The sequence below is a fragment of the Athene cunicularia genome, assembly GCF_003259725.1.
Source record: "Athene cunicularia isolate RWA chromosome 14 unlocalized genomic scaffold, athCun1 chr14_part1, whole genome shotgun sequence".
NCBI classification, from domain to species: Eukaryota; Metazoa; Chordata; class Aves; order Strigiformes; family Strigidae; genus Athene; species Athene cunicularia.
Genome location: NW_020799118.1, coordinates 7,131,183 through 7,145,998, shown reverse-complemented (window position 1 = coordinate 7,145,998; position 14,816 = coordinate 7,131,183). Strand labels below are relative to the sequence as shown.

The following is a 14,816-nucleotide window of genomic DNA, read 5'->3' as shown; positions in this document are numbered from 1 at the left end:
AGCTCAACAGAACATGGGAAAACAAACATGGAAAAGAATGTGCTAGAGAATGAAAAAAAGAGAATTACTTTCTAGACCCAAATTATGCTTTGCTAGGTAGCAGCTGTCTGGAATTCACAGATTAAACAGCTGCTTAGCTAACATGCATTGACAATGATAGCATGTCCTCTCTTTTGCTTTGAGTGCATGAAATGAGGAATTAACTCTCCCATGCTAAAAGCCATAAAAGTATCCGGAAGTGTGTGTTTACTCCTAACAAACATTTGAACTTGTTGATTGTATTCAGTACCTGATCTATGATTTATATGACAGCAAAGAGTTAATGGTATTAATGCTACTTTAAGTCAAAGTGAAGTAGTTTTATAAAATTACTCTTACAGCAAATGGATTTTGGCTATGAAGGATTTTATTAAATGCATAGTTGTGTTTGAGTGATTTGGTGCATTTTATGCTTTTCATAGCCCCTTCTAAATAAAAAATGTGTGTGGTCTTTTGTCTTACAGCGTTCCATGTGGAACCCAGGGAGCCGGAAGGAGGCTGTGAAGCTAATGGAATGATTCCCTGTGTAGCTGAAACTATGTAAGTATTAGATGTTTGCTTACAAGTTCACTTGCCCAGCATCAACTGTTGGAGCAGCGATTGCTTCTGTTTCAGCAGTTACAATGATCCTCTTGTGCCTCCCCAGTAGAAAGCTGCGTGTATCTGTTCAGAGCTGTGAAAAGATGGGGCGCCCATGATACTGTTCACTACTCTCAGCTAGTTAGAAGTCATGTAACCCTGTCCACTAGAAGGTAGATAATGCATAGTGAAATTCTGTAAAATTCTTACAGACCATGCTCAAGTGTTTGCAAAAAATTGAGGCTGGGTTGAGACTTAGTTAAGCTCTGGTAATGTTGTCTTTGCCTTAGCTAGTGAACTGCTACTTGGAGAGGGATTTAATGGTTGACTGAGCTGTGTCCCCTTTTGTTTTGAGATTTCCTAAATTTGTCTTTGAGCTGTTCTTGAATGTATGGAGGGTTTTTTCTTCTGTCTTGATATTTTCTGTGTTTTGAAACTCATTGTAAATATATTCTGATGCAGTGCTTTTATTAAACAGCATAATGATTGCCTGTGTTTTGTTATTCTCTGGACATATCCAATAATTTCTATTACTACAATGGTGTTGGTCATTAAAGAAAAATACAGGGTTACTTAAGTATCTCCTTTGCATCTTCTCTCCTCCTGCCAGGTCTCCCTGTCTTCAGTGTTGCCATTTTCAATTGTGCCATGTTGTGCTTGTATGACAGAGAATTATTACTGAGTCACTTTGTTGTTTTGCTCCCTTCAAATCTTGGGTTACATGAGATCTGGTCACTTGAAAATGGAGAAAAACTAATTGCTTTACAGCACTTAAAACCCAAACAACCCACAACCAAAAAGAAACCTAAAAAAACCCCACCCAAGCCAAAACAAAATGCCCCACCCAAGCATTAGTAGGGTCTTTCCAATCTTCTCTAGAGTTTATGTTTAATATATTGGGCAATACAATTCAACACATCCTTTGTTCTTAGAGAGTGGCTTTTCTTTAACTGTCTGTATTCACCAGCACTAAGCTTCCTGTGTTTCCAGTTTCTTACTCCCTTCTAGAAAGAAGCAGAGAACATCATTGTTGATCTCTGCTTTGCAGTTCCTGTTACGTGGAAGATGGCCTCGTGGGCATCTTGGTGATTCATATTTACTGTAGGTTATTGCTCAATACTTGTCTGAGTAATCAAACTTCTTTGGGAGTATTGCATCCTGTAGCACTGAGTATGTTCCAACCTTAGCCCGGGATTTTGATCTTTTGTAGTAGATTAGCAAAACTAGTGGTCAGTGCTGCATTTTGTGTCTCACTGTTACGTTGTACAAGCCTATTACAGTAATTTTTCTCTTGGGATCTGATCCTTTTGGAAATGGTGCTTTGCCGTCAATCCAGTATAACCTTGGGTACATGTGAATTTTATACTTGTAGTTCCCCATCCAGCTGGGAGATATATCTCTGCACATCCTTGTGCTCACTTAAGTGTAATCGGCACGACCTAGATGTGGCATTTGCTCTGCTCTGCAGTTAAATGAGTAGCTCTGTTGACTTTCCTGAGAGTGCTTTTTCATAATCCTTGAACACTGAGTTCAGTGCAGCTCCTGATGCTGCAATCGGATCCTCTCTCCAGCCTTCCTTAACAAAAGGGCCGAGTTCTCCCACTTGTTTCTGTCTCCTTCCGAGGCTCTTGTTCCTTTCATGCCTTGAAACCTGAGTCATGTAGGAAGCGGAGGTGACTGGTAAGTGAAGTGGATCCAGCTCAGTGAAGGCATTTTATAAAAGGGTAACTGATGGAGCGCCAAAAGACTTTTCTCTTACAAAACCAGATACATGCACAAACTGTCAGTGGATGCAGTCTGACTTTTTTCTTTTTTTTCCCAAGTTGGTTTTGCTATTTTTGGGATAGAATGCTTCAAAGTATCTGGCATGTGACATCAAATTTCATGTAGTAGAAAAGGAATTGCAGCAACTGTATTTCAGTATCTTCTAGTGTTTGTTCATAATGAGTAAGATTATGCTCTGAAAACCTCCACGGCAGGGAGGAGAAAGGAAGAACTCTCTTACTGCAGGGAAGAGCAGTGCTAGCAGAGCCCAGGCAGTGGCTGTTCAGGAGCAGCAGTCAGCTCCTTGTAAGGCAGGTAGGTTGGAGTACAGAAAACGTGCTTGTCAGAGGGGTATGCTGCAGGGGACGTGGTTAACTTGCACTCCGTGGGTTAATGTTACGCTGAGCTCTCCAGTGGTTTTGAGAAACAGCTGTTGGGACACTTCCTCACATATAGGTGTTTAATAATGCTGGCTGAGTCCCTCCGTGTATTGTAATGCTGGCTTTTCATGACAGGAAATGACAATAAACCCCATCTGTTTCATCACACTGGTGATGTCACTTTGTAGATTCGAATATTAGATTTTCCCATCATTAACACAAGCTGTTGCTTAGGAAGCATGACAGCATGAATCAGTTCGCTAAGAGAATTTATGGACAGAGTATCTAAGGTAGTCTTGCAAACTCCCTTTTTTTAAACTTTAAGTTGGGATTCCTAAAGTGAGTTGGAATCACCGCTGTCCATTATGCTGTGTGTGATTTGACTACTACTGGCTACTTTAGAGGAAAGTACTATTCATTAGAAGGCAGCTATTCTTTAACCTGTCCATAGGGAAAAGCTGTTCTGAATCCCCAACAGCTAATAACTGCTATTATATGTTTGAGCAGAAAGTTTTATAAACTAGCTAAACTCTAATACTAGGTTTTACTTGGGATTTTTTTATTCTGTTCCTTTACTTGCATGATTCTCTGAAGAAAAACTTAGCCAAAGTAGTGCTAGCTGCCTTTGAGCAACCGATGGAAGAACAAGAATTACTGTAGATTGAGCATTTGAATTCTGATGCAGGGGGGTGGGTGGGGGGGTTGGTATCTGGGAGTTAATCACTAAGCAGTAATTTAAATTGCCTAATAATATCCAGTTTCTTTTGGTGTAATGAAAAAATGACTGGTGTAGACTGGAGAAGATGATGTTGTTCAGACGCACGGCCACACAGGAACAAGTGCCAGGCTTGTACTCTGCAATTCAAAGAGCTGTGAGGTATTAAGGACCAGTGAAATTGGCTTTGGGGTTGTTTATGTGGAAATGCAGATTTTAATAAATCCTTTAAAATCAAATGAAAAAGGGATTATTCTTAATTACATTAGATTGAACTTTATGCGCCTATAAAAATGATGTTACAAAGTTCAGCTTTAAAGCAGTTTGATGAAAGGACATACCAGATGTTTGTTCCTTCTGCTGCTTAAAAATAGGTTTTTCTGGTTTTTCTTAGTTTTGTGGATTATGGGTTTAAGAAAAGGCATTGGAGATGGGAAGGGAAGCCAGGTAGTTGAAACCAGCATCTTGGTTGTTGTAGTTGTACTGGCAAAAAGATTATTTTTTTTTCTCGTGAAACTGCATATGTGCTGTTTTGCCAGAACAGGTATAATGGCAGAGAGAAGATTTGTGTTTTTAATCCTGATTTCTGGAGCAGTCATCTGCATATAGTTCCAAGTTGGTTTACGGCTTAAAACAGAGGTTCAGTCTCAGAAGAGCTTTACCCAAGAAAGAATACAGAAAAACTGACACAATATCTATTTTATTTATTCATTTTAAATTTTTATCTCTTTTATTTCTTGTTCTAATTTTGTAACCTGGAAGCAGTAAGCAAAGACAAGATAAACCCAATTTTTATGTTTGAGGCTTTTGCCTAACTGACAGCAGAGATGGAATGCGAATAAGTGGGTAAAGGAGGAATATGATAAGCAATTGCTTTCTTGGAGTTGATGTTTCTGAGAAATGGTCTGTCCGTGGTGTGACTGCATGCTGATAGGATAGTGTCAGAGTTAGTTTGGTTTTAATAGGGAAAATTTAAGAACCCTCTTCTGTGGGTAAAGTATCTTTTACAAATATGCAAGGCTTTAACATTGTGATTTATAAAAACAGAGTATGATGAAATAATTTTGGCATTTTAATTTTGATTTTTTTTAAAAAAGCTGAACTGGAATTACTACTTCTTATCTGCATGTGTGTTTGAAATGTCTCCCTCCCCCTGTCTGTCTTGTTACCTGAAGGGAGGAGCCTACTTGAAACAATAATTCCTAAACACCATCTTGCATGAAAAGTGAGTGTTGCCTCCTTTCTGCAAACGTGCTCTGTTTATAAGAACAAAAATTTAAGTTCCAAACTCTGTTTAAAAAAACCCAAACCCACAACTTCCCCCACCCCACAAAAAAAGAAACCCCCAAACCCACCCCCAAAACCCATTTTGCCCATCTGCTGAAGGTACAGGCTAAATCTACTGCTTAAGTTTTTGCCAGGTTGTCCTGTCAGTGTCCCTGCCCCACCACTGCTTTGTTTCAGTGTTTTATATTTTATATATAAAATGTGGGTATACTTTAAAAAAACATTTCCTTTAAAATATTTCTGCATTAGAGTAGTCTGTCTTGATGAAGCCTGTACATGAATCAACCTCTTTGTAACCTATGTTACAGTAAGAATTTTAGGAATTTCCTTTATTAGGACCCGTTAGTATACTGTGGCCACTGAGTGAGCTGCATTGATTTCTAGGTAAAACAGCCTGAAATTGCCTGAAATTTATGGCATGTGCCAACCTTCTGTACACTACTCCTTTTCAGTACTTAAACTTAAATATCCTGAAGTTGGTCTTTTACTGGGGAATGTTATCCCACATTTAATACTTATAATATTCTTTGTGGAGAAACGGCAATTTGACTCTGAAACTGTTTTTCAGGTTAGTTGACTGCTGCTAATGGCATGGTGAGATGTGTTGAAGAGCATCTGCGAGGGTGTCCGACAGCAAGGGGACCACTCTAGACGCTGGGTTTGCACCATCATGGGCCAGTGTGTCACGAAGTGCAAGAATCCTTCTTCTACCCTTGGCAGCAAAAATGGGGAAAGGGAATCCGGCAGCAAGTCACACAGTAAGAGAAGTGCAGTCCACAAAGACGACCATGGTTCAGCTTGCGGGAAGCCTGCAGGAGATATACTTGTGAATGGGACAAAGAAAACAGATGCTGCTGTAGAGTCTAGTCAGCCTCCAACGTTTTCTGGAGATACAAAGAAGGACTCTGTTTCCAGCGCAGAAGAATCTTCCCTCCAAAGGATTGGGGAGTTATTTAGGAGGTATAAGGATGAACGGGAGGATGCCATACTGGAAGAAGGAATGGAACGATTTTGCAATGACCTCTGTGTTGATCCCACTGAATTTAAAGTGCTAGTTTTGGCTTGGAAATTCCAGGCTGCTACCATGTGCAAATTTACAAGGTTAGTTCTTGTAGAACTTGTAATTATTTTCATATATTAAAGTATCTGTCATCTGTATGTTGGAGAGACAGCCTCATTAGCTTCACTTATTTCTTCTAACACTTGCATTTTGATCAAATTAATTCCTACCACTGCAGAAGGTAAGCTTTGTATTGTCCTCTTTTCTTGTTTCCCTCACAGTGCATTTCAGTACCAAAAATGTGTTTTTGGACATTATGCTGCTAATCATGAACAGTGTAGTGAGGTTTTGTAGACATTCATTTATTCTTGATTTACCAAAAGCAATTTTGCAGTATCTGGAATTATCTTGGTGGTTATTGGACACTGAAATTAATTTTTACTTTAATGTGAGATTCCTTAGTAACTACTATTAACTCTGTTATTGTTCTGTGAAAGAATGACAGACTGCTGCTTAAGAATTGTTCCTGCCCAGCCAGTGTTGCACATAATGTCGTTTTCTGAGAGTAATCCTGTTAAAGCATAGAGAGGGAAGGAAACACGAGGTTTTTGACACTGGTAGGTGTTTCATACTGGCTGACAAGTGATTGGTATTTAAAGTGCTGTCTGTCCTTCTGGACAAGGGGGTCAGTCACCAGGCTTATAGCATATCTGGTGCTACAGGAAACAGAACAGCTAAAACTTAATAGAAAAGAAAGAAAACAACCCAAACTCAAAACTACAACAGCTTTCCCCCCTCCCCCACTTGACTACACTGTCCAGGTAAGACCAAGTAAAGACTTTCTACAGGGGCTTGCTGAGAGAAAATGGAACATTTTTTTTTTTTTTTGGGGGGGGGGGGTCTGTCTAGATTGATTTGAGTAATGCTACCTATTTTTACCTGGCAAATAACTTTCAAAATTACTTTGGTGTTCTGAGCCTCTGCCGTGCACTGAACACAGATAGTTTTTCCAGCATCTGCAGCATTTTTGTGGATGTGGGTGTGTGTCAAATGGATGAGTTACTCTGGAATGCAAATGTGGATTTACTGGAGGCTGATGGTGCAGGTATTTGCTAACAGGGTAAAGGAATTGCAAGTACTGTTTGGGATTCTGCACAATCACCGTGAGTTTTATTAACATCGTTTTGATTTTCTTGGAGAGGGCAAATCTAGTGGAGAAGGTTACCTTTGTTTAAAGGCATGCTGACTGACTTCTTCCCTCAAGGAAAGCAATGAGGTTGTCTGTTCTGAGCACTGCCCCATCTCCTGTCTTCACTCCAGCCCGTCCCACGTCAGACTCTGCTGGCTTTGGTTAATACTGTCTGGTTATAACACTTGCTCATGAGCATTAGAGAAATCAGAGCTAACCATCTACCCACTTGGCCAGATGATTAGTGGGCTAATTAGTGTAGGCTGGCGCTTCGAGCAGTGTTTATATGTTGTGCTGTAGCCTGCATTGTGTGATGCCGGGCTCTCTTCCACTCTCTTGCTGGATGCCTTGCTGACTATCGCCATTGGCACCTTTTTTATTTTACAGGCTGGAAGAGCAACCAAAAACCACAGGAAAGCCACCAGTGATCTGCTCTTTCTCTTGAGAACAGCTCGCCCAGAGCATAGGTGTTTAGACATGGGCAATATTGAATCAAGCTGGTTAATATATGGTACTTCACTGCGTGAATGTGGTGTTTTCAAACATTTAGCATTTCTTCTTTGGTAAATTTTATTCACTTTTTAATGTGCAAGTCATTGGATATGGTAAGATTGAGTAGTCAGGCAGACAGCAAAATCTTTCAAATGCTCACAGTGCCCCAGCAGATCTGAGGGGTGTGTGTGGTTCCCCGGGCCATGAGAAACTTCTTGGAAACATCTCTCTTTCCAGTAACTTGTGTTGCCAAATTCTTTGTGCCACCTGGGCTGAGCTCACACCTTGTCTTGTCCTGATAACCCTCTTCTGATTTGACGTAGCTGAATGGAGATGGGAAGTGTGCAGTGTGTGAGGTCAGTGGGAAGTACTCACACTAATTTCTCTTCTCTTGCTTAATAGGAAGGAGTTTTTTGAAGGCTGCAAAGCAATAAACGCAGACAGCATTGATGGCATTTGTGCAAGGTTCCCCAGCCTCTTAAATGAAGCCAAGCAGGAAGATAAATTCAAGGATCTCTATCGTTTCACTTTCCAGTTCGGTCTGGACTCTGAAGAAGGACAGAGGTCGCTACATCGGGAAATAGCCATTGCCCTTTGGAAATTAGTCTTCACCCAAAACAAGCCCCCCATTTTGGACCAGTGGTTACACTTCCTAGTCGAGAACCCCTCAGGAATCAAGGGAATCTCCCGGGACACATGGAACATGTTTCTAAATTTTACTCAGGTGATTGGACCGGACCTTAGCAACTACAGTGAGGACGAGGCCTGGCCGAGTCTCTTCGATACCTTTGTGGAGTGGGAAATGGAGCGAAGGAAAAAGGAGGAGGAAACCAAATGTATTACGTCTTCGGACACAGAGGGCCTGTGTGCGGAGGAACAGACTTAGCGATGTTGAAGCAGCAGTGACAAAAGCAGCCTGTTGCCCTTCATGAAATGTAAACTCTGGATGTTTCTGGAAATTACTGAGGCTCCAGATTTTTCTACTTTACACCTTTTTCTGCCTTGTCTTTGAAAGGGCTCTAAAATGCTGTATCATGTTTTAGGCACTTTCTTAATTTTGGTTATTCCTTTTACTCTTGCCCTGAAATATTTGACCCTGGCTACAAGTTAAGCATTTTTGGGGTTTTTTTTTTTAAGACTTCAGATTAGTATAAGTAAGTCTGATATTTCTTGCACAATGTAGATCATTTTAGTTAGGTTAAATTAACATTGCTAAATTATACAGTGCCAGATTAAGTTTTTCATACTACATCTGTCAGGGCAGGTCTGTACTGTGTGTAGTGCTGTTTACATTGTTGACATTTTAGGCTGTAATAATTTTAAGGTTTTATACCATGATGAACAGCAGTGTTAACTGTTAACTATAAATGCATTAATCCCCTGGTAATAAGGCTCTAAAAAACAAAGTAAGCAACAGCTTTTTGTAATATGGCTAGTTCCCATTTTAAGCTAACTCTTAGCGAATGAGTCCAGATCATTCCTTTTTTTGGAATTTCAAACTAAATGTTGGGATTGTTTTATAAAATTACTGTACCTGTCAGTCAACTGAGTGGTAGATAATGATTTGTATCTAAATCTCTTACACATCATGTAATAAAAGAGCAGTACTACCTCAGTTTTATTGAAAGTGGACTTCTTGATGGACTTCCATTTTCTCTGGAAGTTGTATTTTTGTGGTTACATGAGAATATTTTTACTTGACTAAAAGAACCAAAGGTTCTGCTTCTTAACTTTGCTAAACATTGACAGAAGCAACACACAAACCCTAAGTCTTCAAGGAAAACTGTGGTATAATTCTGCTTTAATTTGTCTGATTTATACCTAAAGTATTATCTTACTTGTCTGGCAAGCACAGTACTTCTATGTAAGGAACTATCTTTTGCATTAATATTGACGAACCAATTTTTTAAAACCTATGTTTAATTGCTAAATCGCAGTTAATACTCCACACTTTCTGGAGCAACAATATCGGCATCTGATGACAAAGTGAATTCTTAATGTGTTCTTAATGACAACAGTGTAGATGAGTCGTTTTTAGACTGATTTGATAATATTTGGATAGGAGTCAATTTATTATTTTACAATGCCTGTATTGGGACTATTTGCCTGTTGAAACTTGTGACTTAAAGGGAGTTTTATTAACACTGGTTGAAACTTTTTTGGTTATTGATGCTACCTTTTTTAAGTATGTCAACTTTTTTACACCTTTTGGTAAAAGGGATGATTGCCAAGGCTTTCTATAGAGCTAAGTACTGGCTTAATGAATTTGATACACTTCCATTACACACCTTTTGTTTTCAGAGCTGCATTTCAGGATCATAAAATGGCTTCAATTAAAAAAACCAAACCAAACCAAAAAAAACCCTGGACAGTCATCCATAACATCTAATGGCTTTTGTGATATAGGGGTTTTAAAGCTAAAGGGAAACAGATTTTAAGTGGCAAGCTTGTCACTGGATCCAGGAAGGCATGCTTGGCACATCTGCTGTGCCCCACAGGGGTTAGCAGAGAGAGGAGGAGGATCTGCCTGAACTCTGTCACTGGCTTTGCTGGTGCACAGCCTATGCAATAGCTTGGGTCTGAGACCATAAATCACTTAACAAAATGTGCGTATTGAAAACTGTTTAGAAACAAACCCACAAGCCACAGATAGCATCTCTTTGATCTAGTAAAGGGAGAGTTTGGTGCATGCTGCTTCTGCCAGCTCTTGCTGGGGGAGACGCTTTAAGCTGTGGAAAAAGATGCAGCTGAGTCTGTTCCTTTGCAGGAGGGGAGCCCTGAACTTGGTCTATTATAGTTAAATATACCCAAAGTTTTATCCTTGCTACTCTAACCTTCCAAACAACCATGGTACAAGTGATGTTTGGCATCAAAACCTTATCCTGGTTTGGTGAGCAAAGCACGCAAAGCACTTGTGCTGGTGTAATTGAATTTATGGTGAGACTTTTGCTGGTGCTGTTTTTTTTAAAAAAAGAAAAAAAAAATTCCCCAACAGAGGCTGCTTTGTTAGCAAAAGCTCCAAATGGAGACTGATTTGATAGTAAATTAAGACTGTATTTATAAGTTTGAGACTACTCATTCAGCTATTAAATGCTTTGTTCATCACTTTTTTTTTTTTTTTTTTCTTAAAGGGTATTTAAAGTGTCCAGAGTATGAAAACTATTCAAATGGATAGTCAGTGCATGCATGTAAGATCATGGCAGTGGCTGCTACTAATTTATACACTGAACTGCAGCAGCTCCAAAGGGTGAGGGGTAGAGTTCTTGAAACAAGATGTTTATCTTGTGGTCTGAGCATGGATAGCAGTAAGGAAATCAATCTGGGGCATATCAAGGCTTGGCCATTTTAATGTATCAAATGTAATACAGCTTGGTTTTAAAAATGGTGATGGTGAATATACAGGAATGGAAAAATCTTATTCCTGCTGGAGAAGGGACATACAGTTCTCAGTAGCTTCAGTCCCATGGTTTCAGTAGGAGAGGACAGCCTTGCTCTTGCTCTACTGCTTTCAGCCTAGCAGGAGCAACTCCCACTGCGTAAAATACTTGTGAAAATGGCCGAAGGAACTATCTAGCAAAATACCATTTATTTTTAGCCTAACTTACCCTTTACAGCATGCAAACCAGACCTGTATCAGTTTTTAACTGCTGAACCAGGAGCTGAAGGTGCAATTCTGTGGCAGTGCTGAGAGAGAGGGCGTCAGACCTCCCCTGGATTGCCTGGTGACTTTCTGATCCTAAACGAGACCAGAGCGTACTCTGTGATGCTGGTGTTCCTGTGTGGGAGTAGGAGTTTGTACATGTTTCTGAGAAGTCTTTAACAATATTGGAGCCTCTGAAGATATGCTTGTTTTATGGTTAAACTGTGAATATCTGTGGAACAGGCCAAATACATTCACTCTTCGTTTTTATATATCATTTAAATCTTTATTGTGTAGGGCACAGGGCTGTAATGAGCAATGATGCTGATGAAATCCTTGAAACCATTGCAACTATTTAATTTTTTGTTAATTAGGGTATGTGTTAGAAAACTTTATGCGTGTAGTGAATCTGCTGCAACTTGGGATAAATAACTATAGATAACTATATAAATAGTTATTATAATATACTGGAAAACTGGTCTGACATCCACACTCTTGGCATTTTACTGCCTTCCTTTACATGCAAAGAAACACAACTCCTGTAAACTTTAGTCCCCAGTAATAAAACACTGACCACCTGCACTATATTATAGTTTGCAACACTTTTAAAATCTGGCTCCTGGATCAACTGGAGGCTCAGTTGTGCTAATTTTTACTTGTGTGGGTGCATTTCTGAGGTCAAAGACTATTTATTGATTCAAGTAAGGATTTGAAAGATTTTGCCTATAGCTGGCCATAAAACATGACTGAGGAAATTAATTGGAATTGAACACTGAATTGTGAGTTTACTTGCTGCTGGTGCTATTCTATATGGAGAATTACAGCTTTTTAATACTGTGCAATTGTAATGAAAGAACCATAGGAAAAATCCATGAAGGTGTGGCAGGTGGCATAAAATCAGACAGCCGAAGCCTGTGACAGTTCAGTCTGCCAAGCACTGGCTTCCCCAGGCTGGCATGGCAGATCTGCTCATGAATCAGCCTCCGAACCACCGTAGCTTCTCAGCCAAGCACATTTAAGAGCATGAACGAGTTCACCCTGCTCTGCTGCTGAGCAAGCGACTGGGGGTTGGTTGCAGATAGATGCAGCCCCTCTTCCCCAGGGCAGGGTGCCTGCCAGGTGGGGGGTTCGGAGTGCTGGGGGCAGCAGCAGATGTGCCTGTGTGACACTTATTTCACTCCTTGCATGTCTGTCAGACCTGAAGAACCCATGGATCCCAGGGCTAGCCTGCCACCCGTGGTTCCCAGACATGGTTATGCAATGACTAGTGACCTTAGTGTTTTCATGATGTCAACATAAGTATCTTCCTTACAATCCTAAGCCTTGTTTCCAGAAAGTCCAGCAAAGTTAAAGAAACACCACATAGTTAATAGTCACCTCAGCTGTGATGTAATTTGTTGGCTGAGGTTACATCATTCCAATTTGCCGGAAAATAATAGTCACTGTGAGTTTCTTGGTCTTGCAGCCTTGTGTTCTGTGGTGTGATCCTTTTTTAGAAGATCCTTGGTACACTGGGCACCAGTTCTTCCCTCGAGCTCACTCTGCTCAATACGTGTGCATGTGAATTTAGCCTTTCCTATTAAAAAGGAAGATGCTTAACCTGAACCTCAAAATTCTTCAGGGTAGTGTTTCAATATACAGCAAAACATAAATACTTTTTCAGATAAGTGTTGAAAGCTAATTGTCTGCTTAAACTTTCTTGTGCACAAACAAAACCACCAGTGTTAAAATTTTCTTTCTGGACTATTGAAGATTGACTCTTTGGTTTTGTATTGTCAACTGAAGTGAAATACATGAGATTGTAAGACAGAAGGCTGTAACTCCTTCACCATGAAGTACATAGGTATCTCTACCTCTTGTTCTTAGACTTGAATAGTTTAAGGTTACCATCATTTTCTCCCAGGAATTTATGCCTCTCTGAATAATCTAGTTTTTTAATTGACCCAAGTTAAGTATTATCTATTTGCCATACTTTTTGGTATACTGCTTTTAATCTGCAAGCAGTTGACCCTTCGAAAGGGAGCCAAGTCAAGCTGCAAACAAAAGTGTTGGTCCTCCCATGTGCTAGTTTTGGAGTGCAATAGAGTGACCGAGTAGGGCCACATTGCATGTGGCTCAGGGGCTTTCATCATCCCACCTCCTCTGGTCAGCCTACCTGTACTGACAGTAAATTGAAGATGCAGCAGCTGTTCCCCGAGAGGGAGCCATCAGCCTTTTCAATTGCCCTTGAAAACTTTTAGACCTGATGCAGTGCCATGAGTGTATTTTTCTTCTGATTGAAAATACTGAGTTTTGTTCCATGTGGGACTGGACCTGTAACACTCAGCAAAGATGGGAGCTGCAGAAATACAAAGGCTGTACACATCCTTTTCCTCCTTGAGGTCAGAATCTGGCTCAGGATAAAATGCTTACACTTGAGCAAAGCTGGAGTGTTCTCAACAGTGTTGTGGATGCCAGAGAGGCTTCAGTGTTCACATTGTATTCATTAATGCATTTAGGTGGTGTCTCTTCCATACAACACATCTGTGTCCCTTGCTTTTCTCCCCCAAAAGAAAACCACACCACAACTATCATCATTGCAAATCTCAAATCGATGCTATGCTGCAGCAACTTGTTGCTACAAGATTCTTCTTCCAGTACGAGGGCTGCTTTTGGGGTGTGACCTCTTGCACTATCTGTAGGGGCACATATGTCAGGAGAAGGGGGGGATGTGTGAGACAATAAAAGGAGCATGAACGTACTAGTCCTGTTAACAGCTTGCCTTAAATCACTGATGTTACAGCAGTTCCTTGATACTATTGCAATCCTCCATCTTTTTGTAGTTGGGTTTTAAAATCCAACAGGTTTTGGAGGTTATACTTTTTTTTTTTTTTTTTTAAAAAAAAAGCTATCTTTGCATGATTGCACTCTTCAGATAAGCCCTTTCTGGATGTCATTTCAGACACAGAAAAAAACCATCCATCTCCAGTGTTCTTAGTGTAAAGTGCTTTTCTTTTTCCCCTGTAAATTATATTTGGACTAAAGGTTGCCTACTGTTGAACCAGTGTGTTTACTTGAATGTTGCCATTTTATGCAGTTACAACTGCTGAGTCTTGCTCTTCTCTGGGCCCATGAGAGCGGAGGTTGTGTGACCAGAGGTGGCAAACCTGCACGGAGGATCAGTGGAGCTGAAGGCTGGCTGCTGTTTTTATACTCCCATATGTATTACATGTTAGAGGACTTCACAGAATAGTGCTTAATATTTTGAAGTTGTGACTTTGTAAGTCACGCTAAACATAGTTACCTTAAAAATATGCTTGCTTTCTTATCTGTCAGTTTAAAATAGTCTTTAAAAGGAGATGGGCTGGCAGGAGTGGTTGGAGGGCCTCCTGCTGTTAGTTGTTGAGTAACTTGAGTTCCAAGAGCCATGGATGCAACTGGCAGGATTAGGTCCTGACCCAACACTTACTGGGGTTTGTACTGGCTGGTCTTGAGGGCATGAAGCAACTGCAAGTCCTCGACAGGCTGCGTGGAGAGGGTCAGCCTGGGAGAGCTCATTGATGCAGCTGGATTTCTTGGAGCACTTGCTTGTGGATCTTGAGGCCCCAATTTATCCTCAAGTTGGCCTTTATGGAAGGAATGCATTTTGGTAGTGTTTGCTCCCACAGAAGTAACTGATTTTAACAAAGGAAATAACGAGCGCACACCTTTGTGCAGCTTTCATTGAATCACATTTGAATACAACTAGCTGA

General features: G+C 40.4%; 1 protein-coding gene across 1 annotated transcript; it reads left to right on the top strand.

The window, feature by feature from the left end:
• The first annotated feature begins 490 nt into the window (after positions 1-490).
• Positions 491-13,954, top strand: DCUN1D3 (defective in cullin neddylation 1 domain containing 3). Its single transcript, XM_026858804.1, has 3 exons — positions 491-579; positions 5,333-5,865; positions 7,848-13,954. The coding sequence occupies exons 2-3, from the start codon at positions 5,435-5,437 to the stop codon at positions 8,329-8,331; spliced, it is 915 nt and encodes a 304-aa protein (XP_026714605.1). The 5' UTR covers positions 491-579; positions 5,333-5,434; the 3' UTR covers positions 8,332-13,954.
• Positions 13,955-14,816: the final 862 nt, after the last annotated feature.